We start from the raw sequence: 14,322 nt of genomic DNA on the forward strand, positions 1-14,322 counted from the left end.
GGGGCTGCTCTCCGGGGGGTGCCGGGTGGCCCTGCCTGCTGTGAGCCTTCCTTGTCCTGCACTGGGCCACGTGGCTGGTGCAGGATGACCCTACCCAGCTGTGTCTGTCTTGCCCAAGGGTTGCCCTGCCCAGCTCTCCCTTCCCGGTCCCAGGAGTGATCCCACAGGACAGTGTCAATGGAGCACAGCTTCCTTCCCAGGGTCCTGCCTTGTTCACACCTGCACCCAAATAAAGGGAAATCAAAGGTAAAACACATTGTCACTTGGGTCCACCACTCAGGACAGGAGAGCCAGGTCTCTGGGGCTAATGCACCCTCCGTGCTGAGCCCCCATGGCTGTACTGGGACCCACACTGGGCAGTCAGGAAGGTCCGAGTACTTCAGGGCATCCCAGACCTCAGGCATCAGCAGCCCCAGCCCTGTAGCTACACCTGAGGAGGGGTAAGATGCTTGGCACAGCCCCACGCGCTGACACCCCATGCAATGCCTCAGCGAGACCCTGCCAGGGTGGCGGGTGACCGGTCCCTGGTCCCTCAGCAGCTGCGCAGCCCCTGGGGAGTGCTGGCTGCCAGCTGGCTGCCGCGCTGGCTGCCGGCTGCCGGGGCACCAGCCTCGTGTCCCACCACACGCAGGCGGTGTGCGTGCTATGGGGCACCCGCACCGTGAGGCTGCCTGGGAAACAGCTGCCTGGGAATTGCGTTGGAGAGCTTTGGCTCATTAGGAAGCCGGTCCTGGAGTGGGGGGGGCAGAGACCCCCTGTCCATCAGCCAGACAACCCAAAGCCTTCACAGCTCTGAGCCCCAGCGAGCCGGATCGCATCCCGCTCTGCCCTCGGCAACAGCAAGCCCCACGCCTGCCTGCAAACCCTGGGCCTCCCTCTCTCCCCTGCCAGCCCTTGCCCTGCCTGTGGGAGAATCCAGCCCCGTTCCCCCGGACGCCCCATCTTCCCCGGCAGCCGCAGGCCCCGGCTCGGGAGTGCTCTGCAGCACCGGCGCTTCATTAGGAGCCGGCGGTTGCGCCGGTGCCGGACCCCTTCCCCTCGCTGCCCACGCTGCCTGCGGGTGCGTGCGGGCGCCGGGGCCTCGTTCATTATCTGCTGGGCGCAGGCAGGCTGCTGCTCGCCAAACCCCAGGAAGGAAGCGGAGCAAACCTCCCTGCTGCAGACACCTTCCCCCGCCTGGGTGTCCGGGCGGCCGGCAGCCCCGCAGCGGGAGCCCGGGATGCGGCCCGGGGGTGCCCGAGCCCCCGGCAATTCCCCCGGTGCCCCCGGGCAGGCGGGAGGCGGGGGTCTGCCGGCCCGGCCGGCGCAGCCGCAGCCAGCACGGCTGCTCCCGCCGGGTGTGTGGCATGAAACGGTAACGGGAAACCCACGGCAGCCTCCCGTGGGGTCACCCGCGGGCGGGAGCGGGGATCGCTCTCCCTCCTGCTGCCCTGTGTTCATCACCCCCCGCCCCGCCACGGAGCACCCAGCCCTCGGCCCCCTTCCCCCGGCTGCTGGGTGCTGCCCGGGGGAGGAAGGGCCGCGGTGGGACCGGGGCTGCCCGGGGCGGGTCCCAGCTCCAGGGATGCGCCCAGGATCAGGGCGGGGGGCGGCGGCCCGAATTCCCACGGGGGGCCGGGGCTGCGGGGCTGCCGGCGCGGCGCTGCCGGTGCCGGTGCCGCACTACAGGTCCCGGCGCTCCCCGCGGCGGGGCGGGATGGGGCGGGCCCGGTCCCGCGCGGCGGAAGCGGCGGCGGCGGCGCGGAGCGGCGGGGGACCCGGCGCGGCCACTGGTAACGGCGGGGGCCCGGCGGGCGGCACGGCCTGGCCCGGCCCGGCGCGGCCCGCGGGGCGCTCGGGGCAGGGGCACGGCAGCCCGGGGTGCGCGCCCTGCCCGGTCCCTGGGCTGCACGCCGTGTCCCCTGCCCGGTCCCCGGGCTGCACTGTGCCCCCCGCCCCGCTCTTCCCCATCCCCTGTCCCAGCCCTGACCCCCACCCTGTGTCCCCCACCCCACTGTCCCAGCTCTGTCCCCCACCCCATCTCCAACCCTGTCCCCCACTCCGTGTCCCCCAACCCACTGTCCCACCCCATGTCCCCCACCACACTGTCCCAGCCCTGTCCCCCACCCTGTGTCCCCCACCCTGTGTCCCCCACCCCACTGTCCCACCCCATGTCCCCCACCCCACTGTCCCATCCCTGTCCCCCACCCCATGTCCCCCAACCCACTGTCCCACCCCATGTCCCCCACCCCCTGTCCCAGCCCTGACCCCCACCCCGTGTCCCTCAACTCACTGTCCCACCCTGTGTCCCCCAACCCCCTGTCCCAGCCCTGACCCCCACCCCGTGTCCCTCAACTCACTGTCCCACCCTGTGTCCCCCAACCCCCTGTCCCAGCCCTGACCCCCACCCCATGTCCCCCACCCCATGTCCCAGCCCTGACCCCCCACCCTGCTGGCACGCAGCCCCTGGAGCACCCGGGTGACATAGCACGTTGCAGACCCCATAACTCTCCCCAACTTATTGGATCATGGGGTGACGCTGGCAGCGACAGCCCTCAAGGGCAGGGGAGTTATATGGCATCCCCGGGTGCTCGGTGCACTGGGCTCCCATGGCTCGTAAAACATGTGCCCCGTGCTCCCAGGTGCTGGGTGCTGTTTTTCACAGCTGCCTGCCTGCCCTCGGAGTCCCCTTCATCCTTCACGCTGCCTGCAGGGCTCTGCGTGCTGCCCGCTGTGGGGCTGTTGCAGCCCTGGGGTGGCCCGTGGCACGATGCCAGTGTCCAGCTTTGCCCCTTGCATGTTTTGGGGTGGTCACCCTGGCCACCTGCCCTCCGGTTTGAGCATGCCCAGGGTTCTGGGCCTTGCTTTCCAGGCTGCTCCTGCCCACCAAGTAGCTGCTTCGGGTTATTTTACCTTCATTTTCCCAGGCTGGGTCTTGTTTGTTTCCTGCGTACATTTCTCGGATCCTTTGAATCATTTCTCTGCTCTGGCCAGTGTTTGCAACACCTCTCTGCTTGGTATCATCTACAAATATAATTACAATTCACTATTCAAGTGAAAGGTTGGGAGATGGTATAAAATGATACCCTTAAGTTCAGCTAAATTGCATCTCGCTTGCCTTATACATAAGCTTTGCCCAGCAATTATTCCGAAATAACTACTGCTGGGCAAGCCAACGACCTTCATCCAGGAGCCCACCGCGGTGGGTGTGCAGGCTCCTTCCTCTGGACGTTATGTGCTGCGCTAGGGATGGGCACAGGGTTTATCCTGTGCCCGGCTCTTTTTATTGTCCTTCCTCGCACAGAAAATCAGCACCTGGTTTGCTCTGCCCATCAGCAGGGCCTGGTTTCTTCCTGGCACCGTGTGTGTGTCGGCAGGTTAATTGGTTTGTCTCGGCGCTGGCCATGCCAGCCAGGTGACCGTGTCTATGTGGAGATGCTGTTTTTGCTTTCCCTGCAGCTGTTTTTGCGAGGACTCCGCCTCATTTGCATTTTTCTGGTTAAAAACAGTAATTTTGCCCTTTTGAGTCATCTTTATTTTTGAGCCATCATTAATTTTCTTTCTCTTCTTGTTTATTAATAGACCTTTTCACTTTTGTGCTGATTCTGCCTGGGTATATTTGTAAAGTCCTTTGTATTCCCCTTAGCCCTCCAGCTGTTAACTCCTTCTGCTGGTTTCTTGTCCCTTTTTCTCCCTGCAGTTGCGAGGGGACACTATCGACTTACAAATCCCCCTCCTCTCTGAAACGTTCCCCTTCTCTTGTTCCAGGTATCTCCTAAGAGCATCACAAGTGAAAGGCACGATTGAAATCTCTCTCTTTTCTCAGTGCCTTTGATGCCTTTGCTGCCTCCTCGCATAGCCAATGTTTTCTCTGGCTGCTGGAGAGCATCTTTCTCCCGGCAGCAGGGGACAGGGACGTCGTAAAGCCTGTGGGGCTCCAGGCAGGTGTCGGATGGGATGCGGCTCTCCGCTCCTTGAAGCGCTTTGCTTTGCCTTGTGCCAGTGGCTCTGTGTTCTTGCCTTCGCTCTGCCTCTCCCTGCCAGGTATCTGGGTCCTTCCCTGGCCCTGTCACCTGCTGTGTGAGCTGGGCAGGCTGGGCTGGAGCTCTGCTGAGAGCAGGAGAGGTGCAGGGTAGCCAAAACCTCTGACAATCCTTACCCGGACTGCCGGGTGCCGGAGTTGTGCAGTCGGCGAGCGTGCCGCCGCACGTGCCTGGCATGGGATGAGCCCTGTGAGCAGCGGGTTCCCCAGTGGGGCTGTTTAGAATCTCCTTGTACCTGCCTTTTTATTAGTCTTGTTATTATATTTATTTTTTTCCCCCTCCAAAGAGCCCAATCTGCAGCAGGCTGTAAAGAGTGACATTGCGGGTGCGCGAGCTGCATGCCAAGGCTGCACGTGGTCCCCCAAGGCTCCTGGTCCCCCGGCGCTGCCGTCCCCGTTCACCGTTAAGGCTTTAAGGTTATCTGCTCTATCGACGGGAGTATGGATTGAGTGGAATTAGAAACCTCGGAGGCTAAAAATACAGCTCCCTGCCAGGAAATGCGGCAGCCTGCTGGGAGGGCGCTGGGTGGCACCAAAACTTTTCTGGGAACTGGCACGCTCCATGTGCATCCGCGCCCATCCCTGGGCTCCCTGCGTGGGGCCGTGGCCGGTGTCTCTGCCCGCAGCAGGAGAAGGCAGCAGGAGCCCTGGCTTTGCCGTCGGAGCTGCACCATAGGTGTCCTCACCTGCTGGGTGGGGATGCAGGTGATGGAGGAATTTGGCGATGCGCTGTGCAGTGTGAAGTAGGGTCTGCGATGTGATCGGCCCTGTCTTGCTGTTGTTTGTGGGGTCTTTCCCCAAAAAGGAGGGGGAGAGAAATCGGGGAGAAAATGCTTCCCGTCTGTGTTGCAGACGGTCGCTAGAGGAGGAACGCAGGCTGGCACGTCACCCAAGCGGCTGCTCTGAGACCTCACAAACTCGAGCCATGAGCACAAGCTCCCCATGAGCAGCATGTTCCTGGGGATGGTGCGAGGGGAGCCTGTGCCCACACGGAGCTCCAGCCACCTCCCGGCTGATGCTCCAGCATTGCCCTGGCCACACCAGGCTGTGTTGCACTGGGCCAGCGGGCATTACGTGCCAGGCAGCTGGGCAGCACTCCCAGCGCCACTTTTACCACGGTACCATGGTGTGCCCAGTCCGGGGCTGCCTTTCGCTGCTTGATGCTGCAACGCTGTCCTGTTTTGCTAGCCGGCTCTGAAAAGCGGGGCAGCGCCCAGGGCAGCACAGGCACTTTTGGGGATGTGCTGCCCATTGCTGCCTGGCTTTGCGGGGCAAGCTTGGTCCTGGAGTCTGGAAGCAGTGGGGTTGCCCTGCCCAGCCTAGTGTGAATGAGACTCGAAGCCAGGGCTGTTGCTCTGCCTCCCGGAGCGTGAAATCGGTCGGTGCCGGCGCGTGGCCGTGGCATCGATGAAGTGTGTAATAGGCTGGGGGCAGGAGCTGTGCTGCCCTGTGGGGAAGAAAAAAGTGCTGCAGCATCCCTGCCAGCCTGGGCCAGCCACTGCCTTGCCGTGCTTCTGCCTGGGCTGCGGGAAGCGGCTCTTCCCTGGCAGTGGGCAGCAGGCAGAGGCAGGGCTGTGTGGGGAGAGGATGCTCCCAGCAGCAGCCGTCTGGCTAATGCTGCACCATCTGCTTTGGAGGGTGAGGCAAGGTGAACGGCAAGCTTTCGAGGAGCCCATAAATCCTGCGTGCAAAGGCTCTTCTTGGAGGTGACTCGGGATGTGTGTGGAGCGATGCTGTTCCTGGCTGCTCCCCATGCTGGAAATCCTCAGGAAGCAGAGCCTGGGGGGATCAGTGATCTCCCCCAGCTGTTTGGTGATGTCCCACGGGCTGAGACTCTGGGCTTGGCTGGGAAAAGTCCTTTAGCAGGATGCACTTTGGTGCAGTTGGAAGCTCTGCGTGGCTGGAAGTGGTGGTGCTGGGGGGGCCTCCCAGTGCCCCCCCTCCCCTCCGGCGCCCGTGCTGCTGCTCGGTGAGAAAATGTATAACGCCTCGGTGTTGAAAAATGACTAATCCAGACCTCGGAGGGTTTGTAGGATACGTTCCTTTCTCGTGGTCGATAAAGATAAAGGGGATCGTTCTGCCAGCAAAATTAGTGTATCAAAGAGGGGGAAAAAAAATGACAAGAGCTGCGGAGACAGAAAAATGGTTGGGGCAGCCCCGGGACGGTGCCCAGCATCACCGTGGCGCCCGTGCCTGCACCTCGTGCCATGGAGGTGGGCATGAGGCGCAGGCATGGGCGCCGCAGTGATGCTAGGGAGCACTGCCCTGCCCGGGCTTGCCGGCGGTTTCCAGAGAGCCATGAGAGACCCATCCATCACGCCGAGGCAGCCGTCCGTCCATCCGTCCATCAGGAGGAGGGGATGATGCCGTGCGGCACGGGCAGCCCCGGCCACTTTCCAGCCGATGGTTGGCCTCCCCTCGCCTTCCCGGCACCGCTGCCGGCTGTCGGTGAGGGGCCGCGGGGAGCGTTCGCGCCTCGGTCGGGGGCTGCGTGGAGGGGAGGCTAATGTACCGGAGGTGCCTCGGAAATGAGAGCCTTGGATGGGTTCCTGGCCCTATTGATCCGCCGGCAGTTTATGCATCCTGACATTCATAATCTCGGTCGGCGCTGATGGTCCAGATTAATGGGCCCGGGGGCTGTCCATCCGTCACTTCACATTAATTACTGAAGAGGTGTTTTTCCAGTGATTTACCTGACAGCGGCCCATGATGAATCCCCCTAAACGGAGTGGGCAATGATTAATCACGGGGCTCCGGCCCGGCCCCGCTCTGCCTTCCCCTTAACCGCAGCGCAGCCCCCCACACCATCCGTCTCCATAAACCCTGCCTGATGCATATTTATAGGGGCAGGGGGGCCTGGCAGCTCGTGGCGTGCCTGCTTCTGCCAAAGATGATGAAAAATAAATCTCTGCCGGGACGGGGCAGCAGGTGAGCGGGGCTGTGGTGTGCCGGGGTGGCAGCCGTGGTCCCATGTCAGGGTGTCCCTGGGCTGGGGTTTGGTTTCTGGTGCTCTGTGGTTGCCGCGGCCTTCTCTGAGGTTTTTGATGCATGAATGGTGCAAGGGCTCTGTGTCCTGCTTTGGCTGCGGCTGCTGGCCCCTGGGGCTGGGGGGGTCCCAGGCAGCAGCCGCTGGAGCAGGGCAGGTGCCTCGGTGATGCTGGCAGGGTTTCCCTGCTTCCGCTGTAGCCCAGTACACCCCACCAAAGGCTGGGTATGTGGGGTGCTCTGGGCACCAAACGCCATTTGCAGAGCTGCTACCATGGGGCGAGTGTTGGGGCTCCGCTAGCCATCGCTGTGTGCCGGCTGTCGTGGGAGCGAGGGTGGGGGCCAGGCCGGGACCCCGACCCACCAACCTGGGCAGGGACTGCCCACTGTGTGCCCGGCTGTGGGGCCACTGGGACGCGGGCAGGGCAGTGACGCTGTCTCTCCTCGGCAGGCAGCGGTGGCACCATGCAGCAGGAGGTGGAGGGCGGCCGGCCGCGCCGCAGGAAACCCGACATGGCCCTCTACGTGCCCAAAGCGCGGCGGGAGAGAGCAGCGCAAGCGGAGGGTGACACGCCGGCCAGGCACCACCGGGAGCCTGAGAACCACCGCCTGGTGCAGGACGCTTGCCCAGGCAGCAGCGAGGGGCAGGGGCGAAGCCCCCGTGCCAGGACACAGGCGGGCAGAGCGGCGAGGAGGGAGTGCAAGGTGGATGAGAGGCCGAAGGAGCTGCGGACAGCCTCTGCTGGGCGCTGCCGGAGGCCAGGAGGCAGCTGCCCCATCGCACCAGAGAGCCTGGGAGCATCACGCAGCATGCGGGAGCCGTGCCTGGATCCAGCTGTTGCCCGGTCCTGGGACAGGCAGGACAAAGCATGCCGTGATGAAAGACTTGGGGAGCTCAGCTGCGGCCACTGGATGATGAGGACTGAGCCTGACCCTCCATCCCCACCGAGTGCCCAGCCTGGGGCCATGGAGGCTATCCCCGAGCCTGGAGGCGGCCCTGCTAGCCCAACACCCCCTGCTAGCCCAAAGCCGGTGTGTCAGACAGGGCCAAGTGGTGTGTTGGAGCATTTGGGAGACAGCGCCCTGGATCCAGCTGGGGACCTCTCCCAGTGCCCAGGAGAGCGTGTCCTGCCGCTGGCAGGGACAGGCGACCAGGGCAGTGTGCCCGGCCTGACGTGGGAGGCTGCAGGTCCAAAAACCCAGGGAGAGGAAAGGGAGCCTGGTGGGATTCTCCTGGCAGGGCAGAGTGAGGGCTGTGCTGCGGGGGTGCCGGCAGAGGAGGAGGAAGAGGAGAGGCAGGGAGGCATGGCTGAGCTTGCTGGGGAGACCACCTCAGATGTACCAGGAGCTGGCTGTGAAACCGGGTGCTCGAGGGGTGGTGTGGGTGACACGCCGGTGCTCCCCGGGGAGAATACCCCGAGGCAGGACGTGGGCAGCCCATCCCAGCTCCCACCCAGCAAGGAGGAGAGTGCTGCCGGGCCTCAGCATCCCGGTTGGGAGGGTGTCCCAGTGCCCGCTGCGGAGGGAGCGGGCAGCACCTCTGCCTGCACAGACAGCAGCGCTGGGGCTGAGAGTGGCCTGGTGGGTGCTATCAAGGAGCTGGCAAGCAGTGCATGGGAGGGGGCACCCCCGGAGAGCCGCAAGCCCCCGCCACCCCTGGAGCTGCTGTGCCGTGGCGTAGAGGGGCTCTCACCTGTGTCCTGGGCCGAGGAGCCGGCGGGGGCAGGCAAGGATGCGGGCTCACCGCAGCAGCACCGGTGCAGCCAGGAGGCTGAGGAGGAAGAGGGAGGTCTCTGCAGCAGCTCCCCAAAGGCACAGCAGGCCAGTGCTGGGACCCTGAGCCAAGCCAGCCCGGGCGCTGAGGAAAGCTGGGACGCGCTGTTCAACGACGATGGGGACTGCCTGGACCCGCGTCTGCTGGAGGAGGTACGTCCTGTGAGCCGGCACCCGCGAGGATTTGCTGGGATGAGGGGATGGGGGTCCGTGGGAGTTGGCTGTTCCCATGTCCTCAAGGGTGGGTGCATGGGGGGTGTGGGCTGCACGCGGGGCTGCTGTCACCGCCAGCCGTCCCCAAGGGCATGAGCTGCCTGCAGTGCCGAAATGGCTGGGACCTCCACCTTCCCCCTGACTGGTTCCCATCCCATCCCATGGTGCTGGTGAAGGCTGGGGAGATCTTCCCTCTGTAGTACATAAAGTGCACCCAGTAAAACCTGCTTGAGTGCTGTAAACCACAACTGCACCCCTGTGAAACCAGGGCTGGTGATAAAGAAATGCGCTGAGATGTATGGGGTCCCATTGAAATAGCAACGGGATGTTTCCTCAAAACTACGGCTTCTTAATCAGCTGTGGCTCATTACCATCCCCTCCTGCACATGTGTGGCTGAATTTACTACAATTAGCTGCTTAGCGCCGGGACCCACGCCGTTTCCCTGCCGTTCGTGAGGAAAGCTCTGCTTCTGCAGTGAGGCTGGATATCCCTTATTGCTTTTTAAATCAGTAGCGTCAAACCGGTAATTTTCCAAATGACATTAATGTGCCCAAAGTAACAAACAGCACTAATATTGTTACAGCCAGCGTCCGTCCACCCCGGGCTGGAAGCAGTGTGTGAAGTGGTGGATGGTGCCTGATAACAGCTTCTGGGAAGGGAGGAGATTAACTCAAGAGCATCGTTACTGAGGAGCACTGGTACCCACCTCATCCGTGGGGCTGTGCTTGGGCTGGTGTGCCCTCACCAAGCCTGGCATGGGGCTGGGACAGGTTGTGTGGCACGCAGGGCTTGTCTCTGGGGCTGCTCGGAGGGAGATGTGGAAGAGCCCATCCCTGCCCGACTGTGCTCCCCCCAGCTGCGGTCCCCCACCCTCCAGCTGGGAGGTTGTGGGGAGCGCCGGTGCAAGAGGGATGGCGCTGCTGCTCCGACGGCAGCTGGCGCACGTGGTGCTGGCACTGGCTTTCCGTGGGCTGGCGGGGGGGGGGGGCACGGCTTTGTCCTCAGGCACAGCGGAGTGGCTGCCTGGCCTCACTGGGGAGCCCGGTCAGGGAGGGCCTGTGTTGTGGTGCAGCCGTAGGATGCTGTGGGCAAGGTTGTGCCGTGCTGGGGCTAACCATGAACAGCTCTGGAGCATCTCCGTTAGTTTCCCTGTGCACAAGCTCTGAGCAAAGTTTGAGCTTTCCAGGGACCTTCCCAAAATGGGTGAATAAGAACCTGAAAAAGGGATTTATCAATTAAAAGTTGCCATCTTCACCCCCCTGCAGATTCCCATGCCAAGCCTGGTGCTTCCCGAGCCCTCCGAGCTTTCGGCAGGCAGATGTGGCTGCTCGGGGAGGGTGCAGGCTCTCAGAGAGATGGAGCTGTTGTTAATTAACAAAAAGGACAAGAAAATGAGTAGCGTTCTTCCTCGTAACCGAATCCTTATGCGCTGCGGATAGCCGGCAGAGAGCAAGATTTATGACGTTCTGTGTGGAGGAGAGATTTCTGATAGCGGATGGCTCTTTAATCTAGCAGGAAAAAACACCATAGCGAGATCCATTGGCTGGAAGCTGAAACCAGACAAATTCAGAGTAGAAATCAGTTTGAACGCAGAGGGTAATTAAGCACTGCAACCATTTCCTTGCAGGCTCGGTGGACTCTCCATCAGCCGGCGTGGCTGGGTGGGAGCGGCGGTGTGTGCGTGCCGGGGGCTGCGGTGCGTGCGTGCCGGCGTGTGCCTCCTCTCCCGCTCTGGAGGTGCGCTCTTGGTGAGCAAATGGGAGCGTAAGCGAGTGGCCACAGACCCCTCTAACATGCTCCGGCGAGGATGCATCTTTAGAGAGCAGCGAGGCATGGTGGACAGGCTTCATTTCCCACAGCCTCCTGTCTGCTGTCCATCTGTCTGTCCATCAGCAGACCCTTCCCAGAACCGGGTGCCTGCCAGGGCTGGGGGCTGTACCCTGGATCCCGCTCCCTGTACCACCCCATGGCTGGGGGGCTGCGGGGCTGTGGGCACCCTGCATGCCCGGGCTGGCAGCACGGGGGGACCTGTTGAGCCGAGCCTGCTGTGCGGCTGAGCCCGGCAGCCAGACGGCTCCCGTCCTTGCTGCCCCACCACACTCAGTGATTTGTGAAGGTCAAGGACCGCTCCAGCACTCAGCGCTCCTGCTCTCTAATCATCTTCCCGGTGCCTGGCACTACCCAAGTGCTCTGCTCCCTCAAGCGGCACCGCAGGGCTTCATCCTGCCCGGGGACAGCTACTTCACATCCCCCGAGCGGGCAGGGGGTGCTGGATGAGCGTGCAGCCCCACACAGGGTGCGCTCGGTTACTGGGCGATGGTGGCGGGGCAGGCGGCTCTGCTGGCAGTGCTAGCCTGTCCCGTGAGCTCCATAACTCAGCTCTCCCCTCCGCCGGCATCCAGCCGCCCTGGCAGCACCCCCTCACCTGCCATGAATCCATCTTCCCCATAAAATTGTCGGAATGAGCACTTTTTATTGACTGAGCTGGCTGGGATTTATGGACTCTAACCTACCAGCCGTGGTGTGCTCTGCTACGATCACTTGGGGGATCGGGCTGGGAACCTGGCTGAGTTATGTACCTGCTCCCCGGCACCGCGCTGGCCCCATGCTCCTGGGGGGACGGGGGAGCCGCTGCCACCTTTGGGCTGTGCCTGGCCTGGTGTCACAGCCAGAGCGGGGCCGTGAATCCCCTCAGCTGCCGGCATGGCATGGTTTGGAAAGCAGAGGTGCAGCAAGTGGTGCCCGCCGGCACTGATGCTGTGGGGCAGAGGGGAGCAGGGGGCGGCTGTGCCCCCCATGTCATGGTAGTGGGTGACTGCTGCCCGTGTTTTAAAAGGAAGGTTGAAAAATGGGAGCGGTAGAAAAGTGCTACAGCCGTCATCTTTTAGGGCTGGAGAAAGTGCCCCACTGTGAGATACTAAACGTGCACAACCCGTTTAGCTTATCAAGAAGAAGATTGAGAAGGGACTTGATTAGCCTGTGTAAGTGCCATCACGGGGAGGGTAGCAGGGACCGAGGGCTCTTTAATCCAGCGGAGAGGCAGAACAAGAACCGCTGGCTGGAAAGCGAAGCCAGACAAATTCAAATGAGAAATAAGACATAAATTTTTAGTGATTAACCACCAGAACTTGCTCCTTGGGGGAGATCTGGCTTTTCCATCTCAGCATCCAGGGTGCTGACGGGCTGCTCTGGTGTGTGTGCTACAGCTGCGGCATGCCGAGCCCGGTGCTCCTGTGTGGTGGGCAGACATTAGTCTTTCCTCATGGCCTTGCTGTCCTGCTCCTTGTTGTTCCCAAAATGTATTTTTGGTCAGCACGTCACTGTGGAAGGAGGGGTGTGCTTGGGGGTGCACGTGCTGCCTCACCAGTGCCATTCCCACCGCGTTCCCAGCGGGACTGCAGAGCGCGGCAAGTGAAAGGATGCTGGTAATGGGAAAAGCAAGTGCATGGCATGAGAGCCCCGGTCGATAACTCCTAATATCTCAATGCCATGAATCCATCTGCAGTGCTGGGGTGGGGAGCGGGGGCCAGACCACTTTCCGGGGAGCACTTGCCATGGATTGGGAGCTGGCGTGGGGCAGGTGGGCATGGGTAGCTCAGTGCTGTGCCTCTCCCACCCCTGCAGCTCTCGGGGGGTGAGAAGCACCGGGAGAGCCGTCAGTCACCCCGCTTCGACTACTATGGGGCCGAGCCTGCTGCACCTGACCTCAGCGATGACGAGCTGCCCCACGTCATCGAGATCTATGATTTCCCCTCGGATTTCCGCACCGAGGACCTGCTGCGTGTCTTCTGCAGCTATCAGTGAGTCTGCCAGCAATGCCCCTTCCCCTGCGCTGGGGTCCCCTGCCTGGGCTCTGCTCCGGACCCCTGCCCACCTGGTGCTGATGCCTTGCTGAGCTTCACTCTCTCTGGCAGGAAAAAAGGCTTTGATATTAAATGGGTGGACGATACGCACGCCCTGGGCATCTTCTCCAGCCCCATAACAGGTACTGCTCCCAGTTCAGCTAGGGATGGGCAGAGGGCAGGCTTCCCTGCCTCTCCCATGGCCAGATTGTGGGCATGGGGCTGGCCCTCCACACAGACGCCGCTGCTCTCTCCCCGCAGCACGCGATGCCCTCAGCACCAAGCACCTGATGGTGAAGACTCGCCCACTCTCCCAGGGCACCCGCGCCTCTAAAGCCAAAGCCAGGGCATATGCTGGTGAGTGATGCTGCCCCGTGCTGGCTTGTGCCATGGTGCTTGTGCTGCAGGATCTTCATCCCAGTAACTGGGGAGGGACAGGGACACTTAAGTGCTGTGGCGCCGTGCCAGCTGCCCCGTCCCTCCTGGGATGTCCCTACTGATGTCCCCCGTCTCTGCTCACCCAGACTACCTGCAGCCGGCCAAGGAGCGCCCCGAAACATCGGCCGCCCTGGCTAGGCGGCTGGTGATCGGTGCCCTGGGGGTACGCAGCAACCTGACGCCAGCACAGCGAGATGCCGAGCGGAAGAAGCTGCAAGAAGCCCGGGGTGAGATTTGGATGCCGGGGGTGCTGCGGTGGGGGGAGGACCCTCCCCGTGGATGCACCTTCTCACAGGGTGCTCAGTGGGAGGGGGCTGCCTCAGGGTGGGCTCCGGCCACCTCCACGGAGAAGTGGGTGGCTGTGGGATGATGTGGACCTGGGGTTGACCTCCTCTTGTTTCTGCAGAGAGGAAGCGCTTGGAGAACAAGCAGCGGGAGGATGCCTGGGAGGGCCGGGAGTGAGGCGGGAGGCTGTACCTTACCCCTGCTGGGAACCCCCTGGGGTGCCTGGGCCCCTCTCTGTGGGCAGCCAGGGCACCCTGCATCTCAGAGCGGGGACGGATCCTGCACTGCATCCCGAAGCACTGGGCTGCTCTACCAAAGGAGCTGAGCAGGGTGCCCGTAGGCTGGTTGGTGCTGTGCGGATGCTGTTGCCGTCAGGCAACAACTGCCTGCCCTGCCCAGGGCAGGAACCGCTGTGCTGCCTGCTGCAGCGGGAGCACCTGCCGGGATGTGGGGAGCTCGGCAGTGAGCACGTGGGGCTGTGGGGCGGCCCTGGCCACCTGGCAGGGCCCTGCGAGCGAGAGTTTCTGTCCTTTATTTTGCTAATAAATACCATTTATTTTATTTGCCTGGCTCTCCGTGCCCCTGTGTGCCAGGGAGGGTGTACATGCTGGGGGCTGCCACGCATGGTCCCCACCACTGTGGGGATGTCCACCCCTCCCAGGTGGTGGGTGTCCCTGATGGGTGGGTGGGGGCCGCAGGCAGGAGGGGTCGGGCAGGGCGACAGGCAGGAATGTGCTGGCAGGGACCCTGTTTACTTCTGCGGA

At 62.7% G+C, this 14,322-nt stretch overlaps 1 protein-coding gene across 1 annotated transcript; it reads left to right on the forward strand.

The window, feature by feature from the left end:
• Positions 1-1,722: 1,722 nt before the first annotated feature.
• On the forward strand, positions 1,723-13,844 carry R3HCC1L (R3H domain and coiled-coil containing 1 like). The gene is made up of 7 exons (XM_082308904.1): positions 1,723-1,772; positions 7,458-8,932; positions 12,618-12,793; positions 12,908-12,978; positions 13,097-13,192; positions 13,360-13,500; positions 13,680-13,844. The coding sequence occupies exons 2-7, from the start codon at positions 7,472-7,474 to the stop codon at positions 13,733-13,735; spliced, it is 2,001 nt and encodes a 666-aa protein (XP_082165030.1). The 5' UTR covers positions 1,723-1,772; positions 7,458-7,471; the 3' UTR covers positions 13,736-13,844.
• Positions 13,845-14,322: the final 478 nt, after the last annotated feature.

Source organism: Platalea leucorodia (genome assembly GCF_965183815.1).
Source record: "Platalea leucorodia genome assembly, chromosome: 4".
NCBI classification, from domain to species: Eukaryota; Metazoa; Chordata; class Aves; order Pelecaniformes; family Threskiornithidae; genus Platalea; species Platalea leucorodia.